General features: G+C 37.0%; 1 protein-coding gene across 4 annotated transcripts in view; it reads left to right on the top strand.

Annotated features, from left to right (window-relative positions):
- The window catches only part of CDS1 (CDP-diacylglycerol synthase 1), a 66,716-nt gene that overhangs the window by 22,800 nt on the left and 20,779 nt on the right, over positions 1–23,137 (top strand). For all 4 annotated transcript variants that reach the window (XM_004779362.3, XM_045079415.1, XM_045079414.1 and 1 more), the window contains 2 exons: positions 5,712–5,809; positions 8,482–8,621. In XM_004779362.3, the coding sequence (XP_004779419.1) occupies positions 5,712–5,809; positions 8,482–8,621 (238 nt within the window). The remainder of the gene's footprint in view (positions 1–5,711; positions 5,810–8,481; positions 8,622–23,137) is intronic.

Raw genomic sequence — 23,137 nt, 5'->3', positions numbered from 1 at the left:
AAAATCTTTAAAAAAAACACAGAAAACTTATTTCTAGGAAATGATAGCTACTACTTTAAGATGGAACTCCTAATAGGAGTAATGAATAATAAGATGTTCTTTAGCATAAGATAAATAATAAGATGTTCAGCCTTTTACTTAAAAATACTTTTTTGGGACACCTGGGTGGCTCAGTTGGTTGGACGACTGCCTTCGGCTCAGGTCATGATCTCGGAGTCCTGGGATCGAGTCCCTCATTGGGCTCCCAGCTCCATGGGGAGTCTGCTTCTCCCTTTGATTTCTCCTCGCTCATGCTCTCTCTCACTAGTTCTCTCTCAATAAATAAATAAAAATCTTAAAAAAAAAAACTTTTTTAGTTGTTACATTCATGGCTTGCAGTCATACTTTCTAAGTGATGGAGGTACTAAAATAGATTTTGATTTAAAGACAGATAGTATAAGAGGTTCCTCCCTCATTTTCTTAGAAACTCCTATAAGTTTTAATTCCCATTATATAATTTAGTTTTAAATAGTTTATTTTTTCACATGCTGAGTTATACAAGAGTGTTAAAATTACTTTGGGAAATTGATAATTTTTTGAAGATCACCCCTAACCCTATCATCAACTACCAACACCCAATTAATACTGCTATTTGATATATTTTTTATCTCTTTTTTATGTTTTAAATATTATAGTTGTAATTCAAAGTGATTAGACTTTTGTATCCTGCTCTTTAAACTAAATATTATATCAGTGTTTTGTGTTTTTCCACCATCTTTACAACCATCAGTTTAATTTTAAAAGAATTTTTTTTTTTTTAGGGGCACCTGGGCAGCTCAGTCATTTAAGCATTTGCCTTTGTTTCAGGTCATGATCTCGGGTCCTGGGAATCAAGCCCCACATCAGGCTCCCTGCTCAGTGGGGAGTTTGCTTCTCCCTCTGCCCCTCCCCCACCTTCTCATGCTCTCGCTCTCTCTCAATAAATAAATAAAATCTTTTTTTAATTTATTTTTTATTTATTTTCAGCATAACAGTATTAATTGTTTTTGTACCACACCCAGTACTCCATGCAATCCATGCCTTCTATAATACCCAATACCTGGTTCCCCCAACCTCCCACCCCCCACCACTTCAAATGCCTCAGATTGTTTTTCAGAGTCCATAGTCTCTCATGGTTCACCTCCCCTTCCAATTTCCCCCAGCTCCCTTCTCCTAACTCCCCATGTCCTCCATGCTATTTGTTATGCTCCACAAATAAGTGAAACCATATGATAATTGACTCTCTCTGCTTGACTTATTTCACTCGGCATAAGCTCTTCCAGTCCCGTCCATGTTGCTACAAAACTTGGGTATTCATCTTTTCTGATGGAGGCATAATACTCCATAGTGTATATGAACCACATCTTCCTTATCCATTCGTCCATCGAAGGGCATCTTGGTTCTTTCCACAGTTTAGTAACTGTGGCCATTACTGCTATAAACATTGGTGTACAGATGGCCTTTCTTTTCACGACATCTGTGTCTTTGGGGTAAATACCCAGGAGTGCAATGGCAGGGTCATAGGGAAGCTCTATTTTTAATTTCATGAGGAATCACCACACTGTTCTCTAAAGAGGCTGTACCAACTTGCATTCCCACCAACAGTGTAAGAGGGTTCCCCTTTCTCCACATCCCCTCCAACACATATTGTTTCCTGTCTTGCTAATTTTGGCCATTCTAACTGGTGTAAGGTGATATCTCAATGTGGTTTTAATTTGAATCTCCCTGAGGCTAGTGATAATGAACCTTTTTTCATGTGTCTGATAGCCATTTGTATGTCTTCATTGGAGAAGTGTCTGTCCATATCTTCTGCCCATTTTTTGATATGATTATCTGTTTTGTGTGTGTTGAGTTTGTGGAGTTCTTTATAGGTCCTGAATATCAACCTTTTGTCTGTACTGTCATTTGCAAATATCTTCTCCCATTCCATGGGTTGCCTCTTTGTTTTCTTGACTGTTTCCTTTGCCGTGCAGAAGCTTTTGATTTTTTTAATTTTTTAAATTTATTTTCAGCATAACAGTATTCATTATTTTTTTAAATTTTTTCAATTTATTTATTTTCAGAAAAACAGTATTCATTATTTTTTCACCACACCCAGTGCTCCATGAAATCCATGCCCTCTATAATACCCACCACCTGGTACCCCAACCTCCCAACCCCCTGCCACTTCAAACCCCTCAGATTGTTTTTCAGCATCCATAGTCTCTCGTGATTCACCTCCCCTTCCAATTTACCCCAACTCCCTTCTCCTCTCTAACACCCCTTGTCCTCCATGATATTTGTTATGCTCCACAAATAAGTGAAACCATAATAAATAACATCTTTAAAAGAGAGAGCATGGGGGCGCCTGGGTAGCTCAGTGGGTTAAAGCCTCTGCCTTTGGCTCAGGTCATGGATTCCGGTGTCCTGGTGTCGAGGCCTGCATCAGGGTTTCTGCTCAGCAGGGAGCCTGCTTCCTCCTCTCTCTCTGCCTGCCTCTCCACCCACTTGTGATCTCTGTCAAATAAATAAATAAAATCTAAAAAAAAAAAAAAAAACTTAAAAAAAAAAAAGAGAGCATGCATGTGTGCCAAGGAGCAAGGGGAGGAGCAGGGTGGGGAAGAGAGAATCTGAAGCACACTCCTCACTCAGCTTGGAGCCAATGTGGAGCTCCATCCCACGACAATGAAAGTATAACATGAATGGAAACCAAGAGTCAGCCTTTAACCAACAGCTCCCTAGGCACTGTCCCCCAGTCAAGTTTAAAACATTCATGGATTCAGTGGAATGGAATGCATTATAAGTTATGAACTACTGTATTATTTTCAGACATTCAGGCTCTATTTTGGTTTCTCTTTATGGTGAATAACACTATCCTGAACATATTAGAACATTAAACTTTTTCATATGCAGGATTATTTTCTTTGAATGGATTCCCAAAGTGAAAATAAGCACTTTAATTTGGATAACCCATAATAACATAGTTCAGCCTCAGCATATCCAAATCTGCACTTCGGTTCCATCTCCAGTCATTCTGCATAAATCTGTCTACTTTCCCAAAACCTCCCCTGCTCTTATTCCATGTTCCCCTGTCACCCTTAGCTCCCCAATTTTCTCAACCACCAAATCCAGCCAGTTCTCTCTCCTCAATGTCTTACTCTTCATACTACCCCCCTCTGCCAGTGGCCCAGGTAAAGTGTCCTCTACACTCAACAGGGTTGTAGTATCTTGCCTGCCTTCCTGTCTTTACTCTTGCTGTCTCTCGAGGCCGTTCTTTCCACCTCTCTTGTTCCCAGCACATATATCTGATCATGGCCTTTAGTGATCAGGATGAACTCCTTCGTGTAGTCCTTCATACTGTTTGCTGTGATTCTGTAACCAGGCTTTCCTCTCTCTGCTTCTCACCCCCGTGTCTCAGCCGCTCTGAACTATTTGTAGTTCCTAGCATGCTCTCCTGTATTTGTGATTCTGTGTATCCTTTTCCTCTGTCCTGACTGCAGCCTGTCCCCAGTGCCCGCCACAGGTGTTCTGTCTGGCCGTGCTTACCTGCATGTGCCTACTTCCATGTGGTGTTGTAACCACTTGTGTCCTCCCTGACAGACTAACCCTCTGAAGACAGATGTTCCGTATTGTTTCTCTGAATCCTTAATAACTAGCAGAGTAGGCATTTTAATATTAGTTGCTGTTTTTAAGGCTCTTAACACATTTGTTGGGCCAACAAAGTCCTACCAGTGTGCATTGCTACCGGTATTGGTGGCCTAGAATATGAGTTTCTGTGTAATCACCAAGCCTGGAAGATATACACATATTTTAAGGACTTTAGCTTTGTTGTTTTGAACCCCCCGTTTTCTCTTTTCTCAGTTGCTCTGTATTGATTCTACTTGCAAACTGTAATTGACAATCATATAAACATATATGTGTGCTATTAAAAGTAGTTTTCTCCCCCCACAGTAAAACACCATGTATAGTACTAATGGTTGTTCTTGAGCAAATGTGTTCATTTAGCAAACAAATTGCATCAGTGCATCTGATATTTTAAAAGCCCTCGGTTCTGTAAATAGCACGGACTTGCCATTTTATTTTAATATCTAGCATTGTCCTCATTCTGTAATTATTTTAGAAAATAACTTGTGACATTATATTCAAAGCTTATTTGAAAGGCACCATTTGAATTTCTTCTTGTTTTTATGTTACAAAACAGTAATGACTTTTTCTTAAAAAACCTATTTATAGTAGTTTGGCCTAATATTTTTTTATCATGTGGCTGAGGGGACACAATTACTTTAAGTATATGATTGGACATGTAAACACAACCTAAGTACATCCTGACCAGTGCCTTTGGGAAAGCTGGAGAGCTTTAAAAGAAATGCCAAAGTAGGGGCCCGTGGGTGGCTCAGTCGTTAAACGTCTGCCTTTGGCTCAGGTCATGGTCCCGAGGTCCTGGGGTCAAGTCCCGGGGTCCTAGGGTTGAGTCCCGGATCAGGCTTCTGCTCAGCGGGGAGCCTGCTTCTCCACTCCCATGCCCCCTGCTTGTGTTTCCTCTCTCACTGTGTCTCTGTCTATCAAATAAATAAAATCTTTAAAAAAAGTAAAAAATAAGAGATACCAAAGTATTTTCTTGAGCAGAGTTTGGTAAGCTTTTTAGGTAAAGAAGCAGGTAAAAATATTTTAGGCTAAGGAACCACATTATTTCTCTGTCACATCATGTTTGGGTTTTGTTTTAAAAATATAAAATCCATTCTCAGCTCTAGAGCTATACAAAATCAAACCCTTGGGTATACTCTCTAGAGGCTGAAATAGTCTACTTTATTCACAAAGATTTTAATTTCTTGGTTCTTGGTAATAAGTGTTCAACTTGCCACTTGCTCTTTGAGTGTTAGAATTGACTTAAGCCAAGCATTGACTACAATGCTCCATCCTCGGGGATTACCTGTACTCTAGTTGGTGGATACAACAGTTTGAAGGACTACAAAGTAGACCACCAAAAAAAGATTCATAAATATTAACCCATTTATTATGAATGTACATAGGACACTATGCAAACAAAACTGTATAGAATCAGTGACTGGCTAAAGTGGCTGCAAATGTAGAAGGCTGTTTTATGATCTGCCAATGTAGCACCACTTGGATTGATGAGAGATATATGCACCTGGCTATGTGAGAGTTGGCACAGCTGGGAGAATGAAAAAACCATGCCCAAACCTTGCTGGGTGGCAGGGGAAAGATGTTTTAATCATTTGTTCTGACAGTATCTTTATCCTTGGAAAGGATACCAGGATGTATGGCTAAAAATAAGTATATATAAGCAAACTTGCACATACGATCATTTTCCTGGGGTAACTCAAGAAACAAAATGGACAAAAAGATCATCCATTGTAGGAAGGACAAACCCAAGAAATGAAGTAGTAATGAGAGATAAAGCCTACTCGGTGACCAACCAGACTGTATCCCTCAAACTTTAAGCTATAGCTATCTTCCTACCCCAGGAAGGGGCTCTCACTTTTTGGACAAAACACCGATTTGCTTACCTCTTTAAAATATCACTTGATCTTAAAAGTATAGACTATTCAATTTCCACTGCCGACATTTAGAATAATTAAAAATGGGTAGGCTAAAGATTTTTAAAATACATTTGATAACAAAATGCATATTAAATGATGAAGCACAAATGTAAACACTAAGTGATGTGTGTTAATGTGTTCTCTTGATTTCAGGTTCTAGGCATCCAAGTGAAATGCTTCCATGAAATTATCACTATAGGTTATAGAGTCTATCGCTCTTATGACCTGCCATGGTTTAGAACATTAAGCTGGTAAGTAATTTAATACTGTTTCAGATATGAAAATGTGACTCTTTTCTACAGTTTGTAAAGGAAGCATCCTGATCAGTCAGTACCACATGGTTGACCATGTAGATTGATTTTTGGAGGAAGAGAAAAATAATGCATTAGATTTTGAAAAGAAGAAAATCACCTTTAAGTCTACCATCCCAACACAACTACTTTCATATCTAATCTTTAAGTCTTTGTAGAGATACTTTATATCTGTATATACTCACATATATACTATTATCCTCTTTAAAAAACATTATATTGGGCAAATTTTTATACCATTTATAATTATAAGTTTAATAAAGTTACATTTTGTAAAAAATGTTAGAAATATGTGTGATCTTTTTTGCTTTAGTTTGCCTTGGTTGACATGAGACCTCACACTTAGATTATCTCTACAAAGATGAAATATGAAAATAGTTGTTGGTTTTCTGTTCTGTTTTTTGAGTTTTTGAGTGATCAGTGGTTTGTTGAAGGGGAGGAAAGCCCAAGATGAGTACCTCTACATGGAGGTAGGCCGTGAGGGTTGCACAGGGCAGTGAGAAGAGAGAGGACTACTACCTTTGGTTCCTGGTTTGATATTGTCTTCACGCCCTGGCCCCAAGATACACTACATGAAGGGTAGTCAGAGGGAAGAGTAAGACCCTCTGAGGGGGCCATTTAAGGCAGCCTTGTAAGTAGCACTGACAATGACCAGCCCATGAAATATTATATAGGTCTAAATGCATGTAAAAATTAGTTTTTAAAAAAGTCATGTGATTTTAATAGTTAAAGGGTTTTCTTAAAAATATTTAAAGCTTTTTATATCTTTTTACAACTTTTTAGGTACAATTTTTAGTTATCAAGATCTTGACCAGGAAACATGTTAGTATGGTTGTTCATAATTGACCTAACTGGCCATGCCTTTGAATATAGTTATTTGATTAGTATCAGCCAGAGGGGCCAGTGTCTTAAGAAAACAAATGTATCACTTTTGGGGTTTAAAGGGGTCAAAAATAGTTTCTTAGTTTTGGTGATAGCTAATTTTTCCTTATAACAGGTTTTTTCATGAAGGGCAAAATTATGGGAAATGTTAGGTAGAGTAAGCAGTTGGAGAATAATTAAATACTAAACCAGGTGGGATTGATTGATTCTAAGTGTAGGAAAAAAAAAAGTCAGGTCGGGATGGGCTCCCGTGATTGTAGAAATCTTTACAGAGAGGAAAAGGTGAGAAACTATCACTTGAAATAAAGACAAGTTTTGCATAGAGAAGTGTGTTTTGCATTGGCGAAGCTGCATCCAGCAGCTTCTAGATGGGGTTCTAGATGGGGAACTAAAGGGGCACGTGCTGCATATGGAGAGACATTCCTGGCTCTCCTGAGGGAACTGGGCAAAAAGTTGGGCTAGTGGTCTAGAGTAGGCCTTGATAGCCTTACAGTGGAGTCAAAGACAGTTTCCGTTGTAGGAGAGTAGAACATGGTTATGCAGCTGATAAGAAATGAACATACTTTGAAAACAGTGGGGTCTGATTCCATCCATGACATGTAGAAAGGAAGTTGCTCCTTTTTCCCCTCTGCTCTCCCAGCCACTGGGGACTCTGCCCTTCAAAGGATGAGGCACAGAGGAACTCTGAGGCAGAGTTTCTCAGTCTTTTTTTTTTCTCCCCGGCTCACACTAGCTGCCATCAACCAAATGTCATGGGTTCAGCCTTTCCCTGGGTGGAAAGGGCATACCAGAGCTGAGTGGAGGGACAGGTGATTTATGTAGTTTTAAGAAGTTTCTCTTAGAGATTTAGAGATTTTTACCGGCTGCTATACCTCTCTCTCTCTCTCTCTTTTTTTTTTTTTTTTTTTTTTTTTTTTTTAAGATTCTGTCTATTTATTTGACAGACAGAGATCACAAGTAGGCAGAGAGGCAGGCAGAGAAGGGTGGGGGGGAAGCAGGCTCCCTGCTGAGCAGAGAGCCTGATGCGGGGCTCCATCCCAGGACCCTGACATCATGACCGGAGCCGAAGGCAGAGGCTTAGCCCACTGAACCACCCAGGCGCCCCTGCTGCTTTCCCTCTTAAGCATCACTGTGCCACTGAAGTCCATCTGGAGCATGGAGGAGAGAGAGAAAGACACCAGTGTGGACAGGGCAGTGAAGGGTGAGGTTGGATTACCTCTTCCTGCTTTCCCAGTTGATCTTCCTTAGGGCAGTGGGAATTTGGCATAGGTTCTCCACTTTTAAAAAGCTTTAGAGCTGTGAGTAGTTGGGAGTGAATTTTCATTATAAACAGTACTGGATGTGTGTGTATGTGTATGTGTGTGTGTCTTTGTGTATGTCTGTGAGAGAAAGAACGTGTGTGTTTGTGTATGTGTAGTATTTTTTATGTTATTTCCCAGTTATCTGTCTCTGGCATTAGACTTTGACCTTAAGCAAAGAATAAAAAGAAAAAAGAAAACGATTTTTACCTAAATAGAGGCATGAGCTATATTCTGTAAATTTTTGTTAACTGATACTTTTGAAATTAAGACTAAAAGCAGAAAAACGTGTTTTGAAATATCCTGAACCTGTCTACTGAATTTGTTTTTTTATCTTTGTGTCATCATCAAAATGTAGGGAATAGTTTTGTTGAGTTTGAGAGGGAAAAAAAGGCTTCAAATATTAAAAAGCGAATTGTTTTTAAATTATAGGTACTTTCTACTGTGTGTAAACTACTTCTTCTATGGAGAGACTGTGGCTGATTATTTTGCTACATTTGTTCAAAGAGAAGAGCAACTTCAGTTCCTCATTCGCTACCATAGATTTATATCGTTTGCCCTCTATCTGGCAGGTAAGGAAAATAGTATTGGTATGTAGCTATTTTATAGCTACATATTTATATTTTATAGCTACATATTTTACATGTCTATTTTTACTTACACGTGATTTAAATTCACAACATCCTTTGTTACATTTTAACCCAGCTTCTCTTTTTATTTGTCCCATGTATAAAGATGTTTCTCTCATTGTGGTTTTAAACAGTAGTTACTCCCTCATGTGACTAATAAAAATACATAGTTCTTTAATAGTCCACAGACTTCAAAATTTTCTTTGGAAATTGTAGTAAAGAAACTTAAATATATCTATTGATTGTTAACCGGGTACAATTTACAAAGAAATTTTTACATATATATTGCTTTATTTGTACCCAGGAAATAGTGTTCATATAGAATTAATCAGGGTATTTAGTTTTACTGACATGGTTTGTTATATATCCTTTGTATGCATTTATAAATATATAAGTATATATATATACATTTGTTTATAGTATACTTTATCATCTGTTTTTATGATTTTATTTTTAAAGATTGTATTTATTTTAGAGAGGGAGAGAGAGAGAGAGGGAAGGAGAGACTCTCAAGCAGACTCCCCACTCAGTATGGAGCCCAGCTTAGGGCTTGATCTCTCCACCCTGAGATCATGACCTGAACCAAAATCAAGAATCAGACACTTAACCGACTGAGCCACCCAGGTGCCCCCACTATTTTTCATTTTAAAGGAGGATATGAACTTTATTTGAATTTTCCCTTTAGCTCTCAATAGTTACTGTTTTAACTCCTAAGAGTTTTTAAATAAATAAATTTTTCTCAGCACAATTTTGGAAACTGAACACAATACTGGTGACTCTTTTCCATTTCCCATTAAACTAGAAATACAGAGTGTGTGGGGGAGTACGTCAGGTCCTCTAGAAGTATGTCATTTTATTCAGTTGTGTTCTTCGTGGTGTTCCTGCTTTAATAAAGCCTTCATATTCTGGTTTTGATTTCGTTTGTGAATCTAGAAAGTCAGAAAGTGAAACACAATCTGAAATGATAGTAGTAATTTTCAGATAATTGTTTTTGGGGTAGGAGGAACCTATATTTTCTAAGAGTTTTCCTCTTTTTTATATTCAGGGTTTTTGCGTGTGTGTGTGTGTGTGTGTGTGTGTGTATTTGTGTAGTCCAGTTTTCTGAGTCTTACTATATTTTAAAATATTATTACTAATGCATCTAAATAAAGTACATTCTTGGGAAAAGATATTGAAAGCTATTTCTGTTCTTTCAAGGTCATAAGAAATTACTCATTTTAGGTAATCATTCAGTTTTAATTTTGAATCAGTTTAGAAGAATCATGATTATAGAGAGATTAATGATGACTGGTAATAGCTAAAATATGGAGAGTCAAGAACACTTGACTCTGATTCTGTGTTTATCAAAGCATATTTGTAACATTTTTTTTCTTTGAGTGGTTTACCACACTTATCCAACCAAGAGGTCTGATTTGCATTGTTAAGTAAGGTAGATTTGGGGATGGATTATTTACTATTACAAGAGAGAAGAGTTCAGTACCTTCTCACTTTATATGTAGACTGACAAGACTGTATTGGTATTTTGAATTTTAAAAACAATGATTAGCACAAAAAGTGCCTATACTGACTTCTGCTGCTGAACCCTTATTTCATAGGATCACTTTGTGATTGCTGAATAACAAAGCTATGATTCATGATAACATAAATCATTTGTAGCATTTAATTATCTTATAATTGCTGAATAACAAAATTATGATCAGTGAAAGTATCAATTATTTGTAGCATTAATATATGTCTATTTTAAAAAATCAGTTCTAAACACAATGTAAAGAATAACCTGCACCCCATTACTTACAGATTTTTCCCCATTTTTCTAAGTAATATGCCCATTTCTAAATTTATATTGGGCATTACTTATTGATTTCTTGTTATAACCTTTCTTCTCCACACTGTTATTGTCATTGTTGACATTGTTAAATAGATACCTAAAATATCACTTCCTGGAGAACCGAATAGTATCTGTGATTGTATTTCTATTCTTACACAACTTTTTGTTTTTCCTGAACTTAGTAACTGCTTCACCTTCTCCTTTCCACATCTATAAATTTCCATGTAGGAATCCTTAATTTCTCTTCTGGGTCTTTTCAATGTGTATTGGTAGTTTTTCCCAATGTTCACACAAATCAGTGTGTCAGTTTCCTTTTTACCTTGAGATGTATGTCCTAGAAACTCTGTAGTCCTGTCACGTGGACAGTCTGCTTGTATCCCAATGCCTCAGTATCCTCCTAATTTGGCCACCTCATTTCTTCTATCCTGCATCTTCCATTTTCTGGGTTGACATCCTTATTTTGTAGAAGAATGGCTGCCAATAGTTTCCTGTGAAATCTTGGAAGGTAAATGTTTAATGTTCATACATTTCTAAAAATATTGTCACAGTTGACTGCTTTGGCTAGAGTTTGCACTTATTATTAGTAGACTTTTACTTAGTACTCTAGGCTGTACCCTGGCTTTCCACTGAATCTTTTCTGTTCAGTTTTCTCTAAAGAAAATACTACTCATCCCTGATGTCTCAGGTATACTAAGAGTTATCCTGTTTTCCAACTTTCAATTTTGTAGCTATGTGTCTTCTCTTTTCCTTGACATTTCTTCAGTTTTTTTTTTTTCACTCTGTGATTTCTTTTTTTTTTTTCAAGTAGTCTTCACACCCAGCATGGGACTTGAACTCACAACCCCTAGATCAAGAGTCACATGCTCTACTGATTGAGCCAGCCAAACATCCCTTCACCTTAATTTCCTTTAATGTTAATTTAGTGGACCATCAGGACAGAAGAGAAATAAATGCATGTGATCAACCTGCACTTCAAGGCAGAAATCCTTAACTAGTTTTTCTATTTTTCCCTCGACTTAAAACAATTTATTCTCTTTCTCTCCTGATCCTGTGGATTGGCTTATCTTCTCTGGGCAGCTCTAACTTTGTGCCTCTCTTACAATTGCAGTCAGATGGAGGTAGTACTCGTCATTTAAGTCTTGAGTGAGCTGGATGTCTGAGGTGGCTCATTCCTGGCCGCAGTCCATGCCAGCCGCTGACCCGAACACACATGTCTGGCCTCTCCTTGGGGCTTGGATGTCTGAGAGCACCATGGCTGGGTTCTGAATAGGGAGTGTGCCAAAAGCCAAGTGCTTCAGGAGTCCTTAGGTGGGTTGTGTTTGTTTTAACTAGATATGAAAGATAAAAACCTAATGCATGCCCATAGTAAAAATTTGGACTAAAATAGCATGTTCAGTGAAATCCCCCTCCTGCCTCAGAGCCTTATTTATAATCCACAGGGGCTGGCTACTAGTATTGCAGAGAGTTTCTCTGAGTATTCAAGCCTATATGTTTATATCCTCTCCACCCTCTTTTTCATGCAAATAAGAATGGACTAGTCTGTACCTGTTTATTTCTTTCCCCTACTTAATGCAATTTATGGATGCTTTTTATTTCAGCACATCTAAATCTCATTTCTTCATAACTGCAGTTATATCTTTATTGATTTGCATATAGCAATCATGGAAGTAGAATGTGAGAAAATAAGGTGACTACTATTTCCTTTTCTTACTTTCCCTTTGGGATTTGCTAACTTCTAATATTTGAGAATAACTGCCCCACTGAGTGGGTAAAGACATTGGAATTTATTCTCTTTGTTTTATTTTACATGTGATATATACTCTAATCTTTAGTAATTGTTTGCTTTATATGCTAAGCTTCCTGACTCTGTTTTTTGAAGTAAAATCAATAGTTCTTCTTTTTTTCCTGCCTAGTTTCTGTCGTAGAAATAGCTTATCACTTGTTATTTTTAGGTTATTGTAATCATAAAGCTCATTGCAAGTCATCAGTGTCATTTTTTCGGCAAACATGTGAGCGCTTTCTGAATGCTAGGTACAGTGAATGGTGTTGAGGATGGAGAAGGAAGTAAGGCTGATAGCATGCTTTCTGGGGTCTTCAAATTGGTGGGACATGGATCCCCTCATGCCCTGCTGAAATGTGAAGAAGGACCTGTAAGTGCATGAAGGGTGAGGAGAACTTTGCTCTGCTGGAGATAGTAGGAGGCCTTTGAGAAGAAATGGAAGGTGTCACGAAAAGTAAAGAACAAGTAGGCATTTGCTCGGTGGATAGTGGGAAAGGGAATTCCAGGCAGAGGAAGTGGCTGTGCAAGGCTTGGAAATGAGGGAGGATTGCATGTTCAGTCTGGGAGCAGGCATTAAAGGTTGGAAAAGGGGGCAGGAGCCACATCTTTAGAAGCTTTACGTGTCATAGGAAGGGTTTGGATTTTATCCACAAGAAACCATTGGGTGATTTTAAGTTAAGAGATGGTATAACTAATTTATGCTCCTAAAATGGGAGCAGCCGATGATGTAAGCTAATTAATAACAAAATCAAAGAAACACATCGACAGTAATACGATAATAGTAGGAGACTTTAACACACCCCTCACTGAAATGGACAGATCATGTAAGCAAATGATCAACAAGGAAATAAGGGCTTTAAATGACACACTGGACCAGATGGACTTCACAGATTTATTCAGAACATTCCATCCCAAAGCAGCAGAATACACATTCTTCTCCAGTGCACATGGAACATTCTCCAGAATAGATCACATCCTGGGTCACAAATCAGATCTCAACTGGTACCAAAAGATAGGGATCATTCCCTGCATATTTTCGGACCACAATGGTTTGAAACTCGAACTCAATCACAAGAGGAAAGCTGGAAAGAGCTTGAATACATGGAGGTTAAAGGGCATCCTACTAAAGAACGAATGGGTCAACCAGGAAATTAAAGAAGAATTTAAAATATTCATGGAAACAATTGAAAATGAAAACACAACTGTTCAAAATCTGTGGGACACAGCAAAGGCGGTCCTGAGAGAAAAGTATATAGCAATACAAGCCTTTCTCAAGAAACAAGAAGGTCTCAAGTACACAACCTAACCCTACACCTAAAGGAGTTGGAGAAAGAACAGCAAATAAATCCTAAACCCAGCAGGAGAAGAAAAATAGTAAAGATCAGAGCAGAAATCAATGACGTAGAAACCAAAAGCACAGTAGAACAGGTTGATGAAAGTAGAAGCTGGTTCTTTGAAAGAATAAAATTGATAGACCTCTTGCCAGACTTATCACAAAGAAAGGAGAAAAAGACCCAAATAAAATTGTGAATGAAAGAGGAGAGATTACAACCAACACCAAAGAAATATAAACAATTATAAGAACATACGATGAGCGACTACCAACAAATTAGATAATCTGGAAGAAATGAATGCATTCCTAGAGAGGTATAAACTACCAAAACTGAACCAAAAAGAAATAGAAAATGAAAAGACCCATAACCAGCAAGGAAATTCAAGTAGTAATTACAAATCTCCCAACAAACAAGATCCCAGAGCCAGATGGCTTCCCAGGGGAATTCTGCCAAACATATAATGAAGACTTAATACCTATTCTGAAACTGTTCCAAAAAATAGAAATAGAAGGAAAACTTGCAAGCTCGTTTTATGAGGCCAGCATTACCTTGATCCCAAAACCAGACAAAGACCCCATAAAAAAGGAGAATTACAGACCGACTCACTGACAAAGACCCAGAAAGTCATTCTGACATTTGGATAATTTTGTTGTAAAATGAATTTGCCTGATACCAAAGAGATAATCAGTGAGACTGAAAGTAATAAGGCAAACATTTTCTCTAGAGTCTAGGTATATTTTTAAAAGATCCTGGTGTTTTGGATTTGAGATTCTTTAGGAAATAGAGCAGCTATGTGATTACAAATGAGTAGTATTGAGTGAATAGGCTTAAGATGTTTAACTCTTAATATCATCACCTTAACATCTCTTTAGCTGACCAGTGATATACACATTATTTTTAGTAGTTTTTTTTTGCTTGTATGTATGCATGGCTATTGTGATTTTTTTTTAAGACCCTTAAGGTGGGATACCTGGGTGGCTTAGTCAGTTAAGTGAGGGCTTTGGCTCAGGCCATGATCTCAGGGTCCTGGGATCAAGTCCTGAATTATGCTCCTTACTCAGTGGGGAACCTGTTTCTCCCTCCCCCTCTGCCTGCCACTCCCCCTGCTTGTGCTCTCTGACAAATAAATAAATAAATAAAATCTTTAAAAAATAATAAAAAACAAAACTCTTAAGGAGAAGGTATGACTTGAATACTTTGAATTTGAGAAGATCAGTGAATATATAAAATTAAATTTAACTAAAGTTAGTGCATAATTAAGAATTTCCCCCCCAAACATCCTTAATATTATCTCAAAGGATATTGGTGAAATCTTTAGAAAGATGTCACAAATAACTGTTCACAGTGGACTCTACCTCCAGAACCACTTACAGTTTTGGAGTAAAAACTATTAGAATCTGTGCACTGTGCCAGCGTTGTTCTATACTTTGAGCTCATCATGTAGGGGTGCCTGGGTGGCTCAGTCAGTTAAGTGTCTGCTTTCAGCTTAGGTCATGATCCTAGGGTCCTGGAATCGAACCCCATGTCAGGCTCCCTGTCCAGCAGGTTTCTCCCTCTTTCTCTGCTGCTCCCCACTGCTTGTGTTCTCTTGCTCATGCTCTCTCAAATAAATAAATAAAATCTTCAACAAAAACTCAGCACATAGATTAGTAGAAAACTTTATTTTAGCTAATATAATGGTTGGTTTGTGTGACAATTTCCACAACCCAGATGCACTTAAAACTTTTTTAAAACAACTCCATTATAGTCTAGTGTCACAACAGGGGCTACATAATGCAGTGTGTGTCTGAATGTACTTAACCTGACATTTGAAATGTTTTGAAAAATATAACCACTTGAAAGATTGATGAAGAGTCATTAAGCTCCAGTTTTTAATCCTGGGTGCCTCTTAATGTCTGTCTCTCTGTTTGTTTGTTTGTTTGTTTCTTTAAGATTGTATTTATTTATTTGAGAGAGAGCACAAGCAAGGGGAGCAGCAGAGGGAGAGGGAGAAGCAAGGGAGTCCAATGCGGGGCTCCATCCCAGGACCCTGGGATCATGACCCAAGGCAGTTGCTTAACCAACTGAGCCACTCAGGTGCCCCTTAATGTCTGTTTCTTGAACCTTATAAGGAGTGCATGTGTTTATTGAATTAGTTAATCACCAATAGAAGATTTTTAAAACAACGTCATTAATTTATGCTTTCTGTCTCTTCAGCTTGATTTTGAGCTCCTTGAATGGAAATGCCTGTCATACTCATTTTTTGTATCTTGTGTATCTTTACACAATAAATATTGTTTGATTGTCCATTTTCCTGAAATGCCCTCTGTCCCATCTTTTGGACTTTTGAATGTCTTCTTTCTCCTTTACTTCTCCTGACTCCTTTAGAAATCTCGTTCATTTTTGTTCTTTTTGAATCTGCCTCTCTTTAGTCTGTTGGTGACTGGATCTTTGGAGCTCCTTGGGGACTCTTTAATATACCAGACAACAGGATGTACACATCTTTGTGTGACAGCACCAGGTGCAGGGCCGGGTACATAAATGGAGATCAGCAATAGCAACTATACCTAGTTACATATTAAAAACTGTATGTTGGGAAACATTTAAGTGAGTACTTCATTTATAATACTTGAGAAATCCCATTTTTAATTGGAAATGTAACCATACAGAGATTCTTTATTAATTAGGAAAAAAAGTAAACTATGGATCCAAATAGACAAAGTTATTCTTTCCATAGATTTGTTGAAATAGTGTAATATATTTTTACATACACATTTAAACATAAAGTACACACATAGCTATAGGGTTGTGAATGAAAAATTTGTTTTTCAGATGGTTTTTCTTTAAAAATAATATTTCTTAGATATTCTTGGAAAACACTTTATACCCTTCCCAAATTCAGAAAATTGTATTATCTTAATGTATCTAGGAGTCAGACAATTCTATCCTTTATGAAAGCACCCCAAAAGCTGCATGTTACTGGTGATTTAACAGTGTAATTAGAGCAGGTAAAAGTGAGTAGCCAAGACTGTCTTGGATAAAATCACCATTAGGAAAATACCAAGTAATTCTGTGGTCATTTTGTTTGTAGAAATGCTTATGGGTGAATGGTATTATATGATTTAAAAAATGAGAAAACCATACATGTGAAAGCAGTATTTGTGAGAATATAATCACAACTAATGATGTTGGGAAGTTCCCAAGGTTGTGTTGGGACAGTCTGTGAGTCTGTTTGGGTAGAAGTGGAGTTCCAGAGGCATCTGTCTTGTCTCTGCTTAGCCCTCACCACATCAGCTTCTGCACTAAGTCCAGTTTACATTCATTCACCTCTAACTATGAACCAGTGGCTTAAAACAGAATTTACATTGTTCTTTGAGCCACAAAATAAGTCTACCTGCTCTAGAATAAAAACTTAAAAGCAATGATTTTTAAAGAGTTTTTTTTATGCTGCTGGTGATTGCAAAGCCATGAATTTCATGTTTTATTCTCCACCCCCTCCCAGGTTCTTTTTTTGTCTCAAGAAAGTGACATACAGGTTTCAGTTGTGCTTCCACTTGAAAATGTTCCCATATTTCTTTTACAGATCAGTCAGATTACTCTGTAGGTGACAAATAGGAGGTGAGATGGACCTGGGAGCCAATATGTATTCTCTTCTTTTGTCATTATCCTTTTCGCTGACGTTTCAAAATAGCCTTCAAAAAGTTGCTCAAGGAAGTTGCTGGTTGATTCTTTGCTCTGGTCAGAGTAGTAGCAACCTTGCTTACTCTGGTGGGTAGAATTGCCTTGGTAAATATTACCTATAAATCTGAAATCTAGTACTTATTTCATATGGGATAGATTATCTGACAATTCATTTTCTGTTTGGAGAACTCACGGAGGCGATATTGCAGAATAGAACAGTGGGCGCCTGTTTATCTGAAATTAAGCTTGGTTTATGCATTTGCAGTATCTACCTCTGTAAAAGAATATTTCTCTTTATTTTTTTTAAGATTTTATTTATTTGAGAGAGAGAGTGAGAGAGAGCATGAGAGGGGAGAGACTCAGAGGGAGAAGCAGACTCCCCACTGAGTGGGGAGCCCAATGTGGGACTCCATCCCAGGACTCCAGGATCATGACCTAAGCCAAAAGTAGTTGCTTAACCAGTTGAGCCACTTAGGCACCCCAGAATTTTTCTCTTTAGAAGTTCACTGATATATGGGCAAAAAGTGCTTCCCATTGCCTCCCATTATTTTTGTATATGATTATTAAATTTCAATTAGGCAGAATTTTTATTTAGTAAAATGTCATTGTAATAAAGTTGTGGGATATACACATAAACATTTGCTGTTTGTAAATCTTTATATTATTTAAAGTGTTATATTTTACTGTAATTATTATAATATGGTTCTGAGAAACTTCAAGTCATTCTATTTTTTTGTAAGATTTTATTTATATATTTGACAGAAAGAGTCAGCGAGAGAGGGAACATAAGTGGGGGGTGGGGATGGGAGAGGGAGAAGCAGGCTTCCTGCTGAGCAGGGAGCCCACTGTAGGGCTCCATCCCGGGACCCCGGGGTTAATGACCTGAGCTGAAGGCAGCTGCTTAATGACTGAGCCACCCAGGTGCCCCAATTTCAAGTCATTCTTAACCTGAATCTTACTGATAATGGTTTATGGAACCACATGACTCTTGAAAGTCAATAAGATCTGAGGATTTAACTGTTTCCTAGCCCTTATTTTTCAGTTAATTAATAAAGTCCTTTGTGTATTCTTCTTCATCTGTTAAATGAAGATAATAATATACATCATAGGGATATTGGAAGCATTAAACAAGTTGATATTTGTGAAATGCTTGGACGGGAGCCTGGAACATAGTAATTGTTCAGTAGATGTTAGCTGCCCTATAATTATTATTACTTTTTATATTATGTAGAGATTGAAACATTCTGTACATACACTTGATGGATTGATACAGCAAATAAGTTTTTCATAATGATACTTTGTGCTTTTTTAGTATAGTTGACACACAACATTATATTAGTTTCAGGTGTACAACATAGTGATTTGACAAGTTTATACATTATGCTATGTTTAGCACAAGTGTAGCTACCATCTGTCCCCATACATTTCTATTACACTATATTGTTGACTGTATTTCTTATGCTCTGCCTTTTATTCCCGTGGCTTACTCATTCCATAACTGAGTGTCTGTATCTCCCACTCCCCTTCACCCATTTTACCCATTCTCCTACCACTTCCCTTCTGTCAACTGTCAGTTTATCCTGTATTTATAGGTCTGGTTCTGGTTTGGTTTTTTTGTTTGTTTGTTTGTTTGTTTACTTACTTACTGTTTTGTTGTTTTTAGATTCCTCATAAGCGTGAAATCATGTGGTATTTGTCTTCCTCAGTCTAACTTATTTCACTTAGCATAATACTCTATGTCTTTCCGTGTTGTTGTAAATGGCAAGATCTCATCCTTTTTGTGGCTGAGTAATATTCTATTGCATATATATACTGTATCTTCCTAATCTGATTGTCTCTTGATGGACACTGCTTGGACACTTGCTTCCATATCTTGGCTATTGTAAATAATGCTCAATAGACATAGGATGCATGTATCTTTTCAAATTAGAGTCTTTGTTTGGATAAATGCTCAGTAGTGGAAATACTGATTCATGTGGTGTGTCTATTTTCTAATTTTTTGAGGAACCTCCATACTGTTTTCCACAATGGTTGTAACAATTTATATTCCCATTAACAGTATATGGGGGTTCTTTTTTTTCTACATCCTTGCCAACACTTGTTATTTCTTGTCTTTTTAATTTTGGCCATTTAATTTTGGCCAGCACCCAGTTACCCCCTCCCCCCACTCCCCTCCCATCCAGCAACCCTCAGTTTGTTTCCTATGATTAAGAGTCTCTTATGGTTTGCCTCCTTCTCTGATTTTGTCTTGTTTTATTTTTTTCCTCTCTTCCCCTATGATCCTGTTTTGTTTCTTAAATTCCACATACCCGTGAGATCGTATGATAATTGTCTTTCCCTGATAGACTTATTTCGCTTCACACAATACTCCCTAGTTCCGTCTAAATTGTTGCAAATGGCAAGATTTCATGTCTTTTATGGCCAAGTAACATTCCATTGTGTATATATACCACATCTTCTTTGCCCATTCATCTGTTGGTGGACATCTGGGCTTTTTCCGCAGTTTGGCTATTGTGGACATTGCTGCTATAAATATTGGGGTGCATGTGCTCATTCGGCTCACTACATTTGACCTTTGAGATAAAACCCAGTAGTACAATTGCTGAGTCATAGGTAGCTCTATTTTCAACTTTTTGAGGAACCTCCACACTGTTTTCCAGAGTGGCTTGCATTCCCACCAACAGTGTAGGAGGGTTCCTCTTTCTCCACATCCTCGCCAACAACATCTGTCATTTCCTGACTTGTTAATTTTAGCCATTCTGACTGGGTGATATCTCATTGTGGTGATATCTCATTGTGGTTTTGAGTTGTATTTCCCTGATGCCAAGTGATGTGGAGCACTTTTTCATGTGTCTGTTGGCCATTTGGATGTCTTTACAGAAATGTCTGTTTATGTCTTCTGCCCATTTCTTGATTTGGTCATTTGTTCTTTGGGTATTGCGTTTGGTAAGTTCTTTATAGCTTTTGGATACTAGCCCTTTATCTGATATGTCCTTTGCAAATGTCTTCTCCCATTCTGTTGGTTGTCTCTTGGTTTTGTCAACTTTTCCCTCCATTTCCCTGATGATTAGTGATGTTGAGCATCTTTTCATGTTTACCATCTGTATGTCTTTATTGGAAAAATGTGTGTTCAGGTCCTCTGCCCATTTTAAAATTAGACTGTGTTTTTTGGTGTTAAGTTATAGAAGTTCTTCATGTATTTTGGATATTCATACTTTATTGGATATATCATTTGCAAATATTTTCTCCCATTTAGTAGATTGCCTTTTGTTTTGTTAATGGTTTTCTTTGCTATACAAAAGCTTTTAATTTTGAGGTGGTTCCAATAGTTTATTTTTGCTTTTGTTTCCCTTGCCTTAGGAGACACATCAGAAAAATGTTGATGTGGTTGATGTCAGAGAAATTACTGCTTGAACTCTCTTCTAGGATTTTTATGGTTTTTAGGTCCCACATTTAGGTCTTAAATCCATTTTGAGTTGATTCTTGTGTATGGTATGGTGTTAAGAAGTGGTCCAGTTTTTTTTGCATGTAGCTATCCCATTTTTCCAGCACCATTTATTTTTATTTTTATTTTTTAAAGATTTTAATTTATTTGACAGACAGATCACAAGTAGGCTGAGAGGCAGGCAGAGAGAGAGAAAAGGAGGCAGGCTCCCTGCTGAGCAGAGAGCCTGAAGTGAGGCTCGATCCCAGGACCCTGGGATCATGAGCTGAGCCAAAGGCAGAGGCTTTAACCACTGAACCACCCAGGCACCCTCCAGCACCATTTATTAACACGACTATCTTTTTCCCCATTTTATAGTCTTGCCTCCTTTGTCATACATTAATTGGCTGTGTAATTGTGGGTTTATTTATGGGGTCTCTATTCTGTTTTTGTGTCTGCACCATACTGTTTTGATTACTACAGTTTTGTAGTATATCTTGAAACCCAGGAGTGTGATATCTCTAGCTTTTTCTTTTTCTTTCTTTCTTTTTTTTTTTTTAACCCTTTCAAGATTGGTTTGGGTATTTGGGATCTTTTGAGGTTCCATACAAATTATTTGTTCTAATTCTATGAAAAATGCTATGTGTATTTTGATAGGTATTGCATTGAATCTGTAGATTGTTTTGGGTAATATGGACATTTTAACAGTGTTATTATGATCCATTAACATGGGATTTCTTTCCATTGTTTATGTCATCTTCAATTTATTTTCATTAATGTTTTATAGTTTTCAGAGTCCAGGTCTTTCATCTTTTGTTTAAGTATTTGGTTAAGTGTTATTCTTTCTGGTACAATTGCAAATGATGTTGGTTTCTTAATTTCTCTTTGTGCTACCTCATTATTAGTATGTAGAAACACTACTGATTTCTAGGTATTAATTTTGCATGCTGTAACTTTATTGAATTCATTCATTACATCTAGTAGTTTTTTGGTGGAGTTTTTAGGATTTTCTATATATCATGTCCTCATCAATTTAACTTTTACCAATATGGATGCCTTTTATTTCTTTTTCTTGTCTGATTGCTATGTCTTGGACTTCCAGTACTGTGTTGAGTAAAAGTGAAGAGAGTGGGTATCCTGTCTTATTCATAATCTTAAGTTCTCAGTTTTTCCATCATTGAATATGCTATTAGTTACGAGTTTCGTGTGTGTGTGTATGAGAATGTATGTGTATATATACATACTCTAACCTCACTTTGTTGAGACATTTTTTTAAAATCATTAATGGATATTGGATTTGTCAAATGCTTTGCAACTATTGAGATTATCATGATTTTTATACTTCATTTTGTTGGTGGTGTATATCATATTGCTTGATTTGTGGATATTGAATCATGCTTGCATTTCCAGATTAAATCCCACTTGATCCTGATGAATAATCTTTTTAGGGTATTGTATGTGATTTGCCAATATTTTGATGAGGATTTTTGCATCTATGTTCAGGAATATTGATTGTAGTTTCTGTTTTTTTTGTGATATCTTTGATTTTAGTATCAGGGTAATGCTGGCTTTGTAGAATATATTTTGGTGTTTTCCTCCTATTTTTTTGGAATTGTTTGAGGAGAGTAAGTATTAATTATCTACGAATGTTTGGTAGAATTGACCTGTGAATCTGTCTAGTCCAGGGCTTTAGTTTTTTAGTGGTTTTTGATTAGTGATTCAGTTTCTTTACTTTTAATCAGTTTCTTCAGATTTCCTATTTCTTCCTGATTTAGTTTTAGAAGATTGTATGTTTTTAGAAATTTATCCATTTCTTTTAGATTGCTCAGTTTGTTGGCTTATAATTTTTCATCATAGTCTCTTATGATCCTTTGTATTTCTGTAGTTTTAGTTATTACTACTGTCTTATTTCTGATTTTACTTGGGTTTTTCTCTTTTCTTGAAAAAGATAGTAGCCTTGGCTAAGGTTTATCAATTTTGTTTATCTTTTCAAAGAACCAGCTCTTGGTTTTGTTGATTTTTTTTTCTACTGTGTTTTTTTGTTTCTATGTCATTTATTTCTGCTCTGATCTTTATTTTTTTCCTTTTTTTTCTACTGACCTTGGGCTTTGCTTGTTCTTTTTCTAGTTCCCTGAGGTGTAAGGTTAGGTTGTTTATTTGAACTCTTCTTTCTTTAGGGAGGCCTATATCACTATATTTTCTTTTTAAACTGCTTTCACTGTGTTCCAGAGGATTTTAGATAATTATGTTTTCATTTTCATTTGTCTCAATGTGTGGGTTTTTTTTTTTATTATTCTTTAATTTCTTTTGGTCCTTAGTTGTTAGAATCATATTGTTTAGCCTCCATGTTTTTGTATTGTTTCCTTTTTTTTCCCTCATGATTTACTTCTAGTTTCATACCATTGTGATTGGAAAAGATAACATGGTATGATA

Source organism: Mustela putorius, unplaced genomic scaffold (genome assembly GCF_011764305.1).
Source record: "Mustela putorius furo isolate JIRA1106 unplaced genomic scaffold, ASM1176430v1.1 tig00000382_pilon_pilon_pilon, whole genome shotgun sequence".
Taxonomy (NCBI): Eukaryota; Metazoa; Chordata; class Mammalia; order Carnivora; family Mustelidae; genus Mustela; species Mustela putorius.
This window is presented reverse-complemented; position numbering and strand designations above follow the sequence as displayed.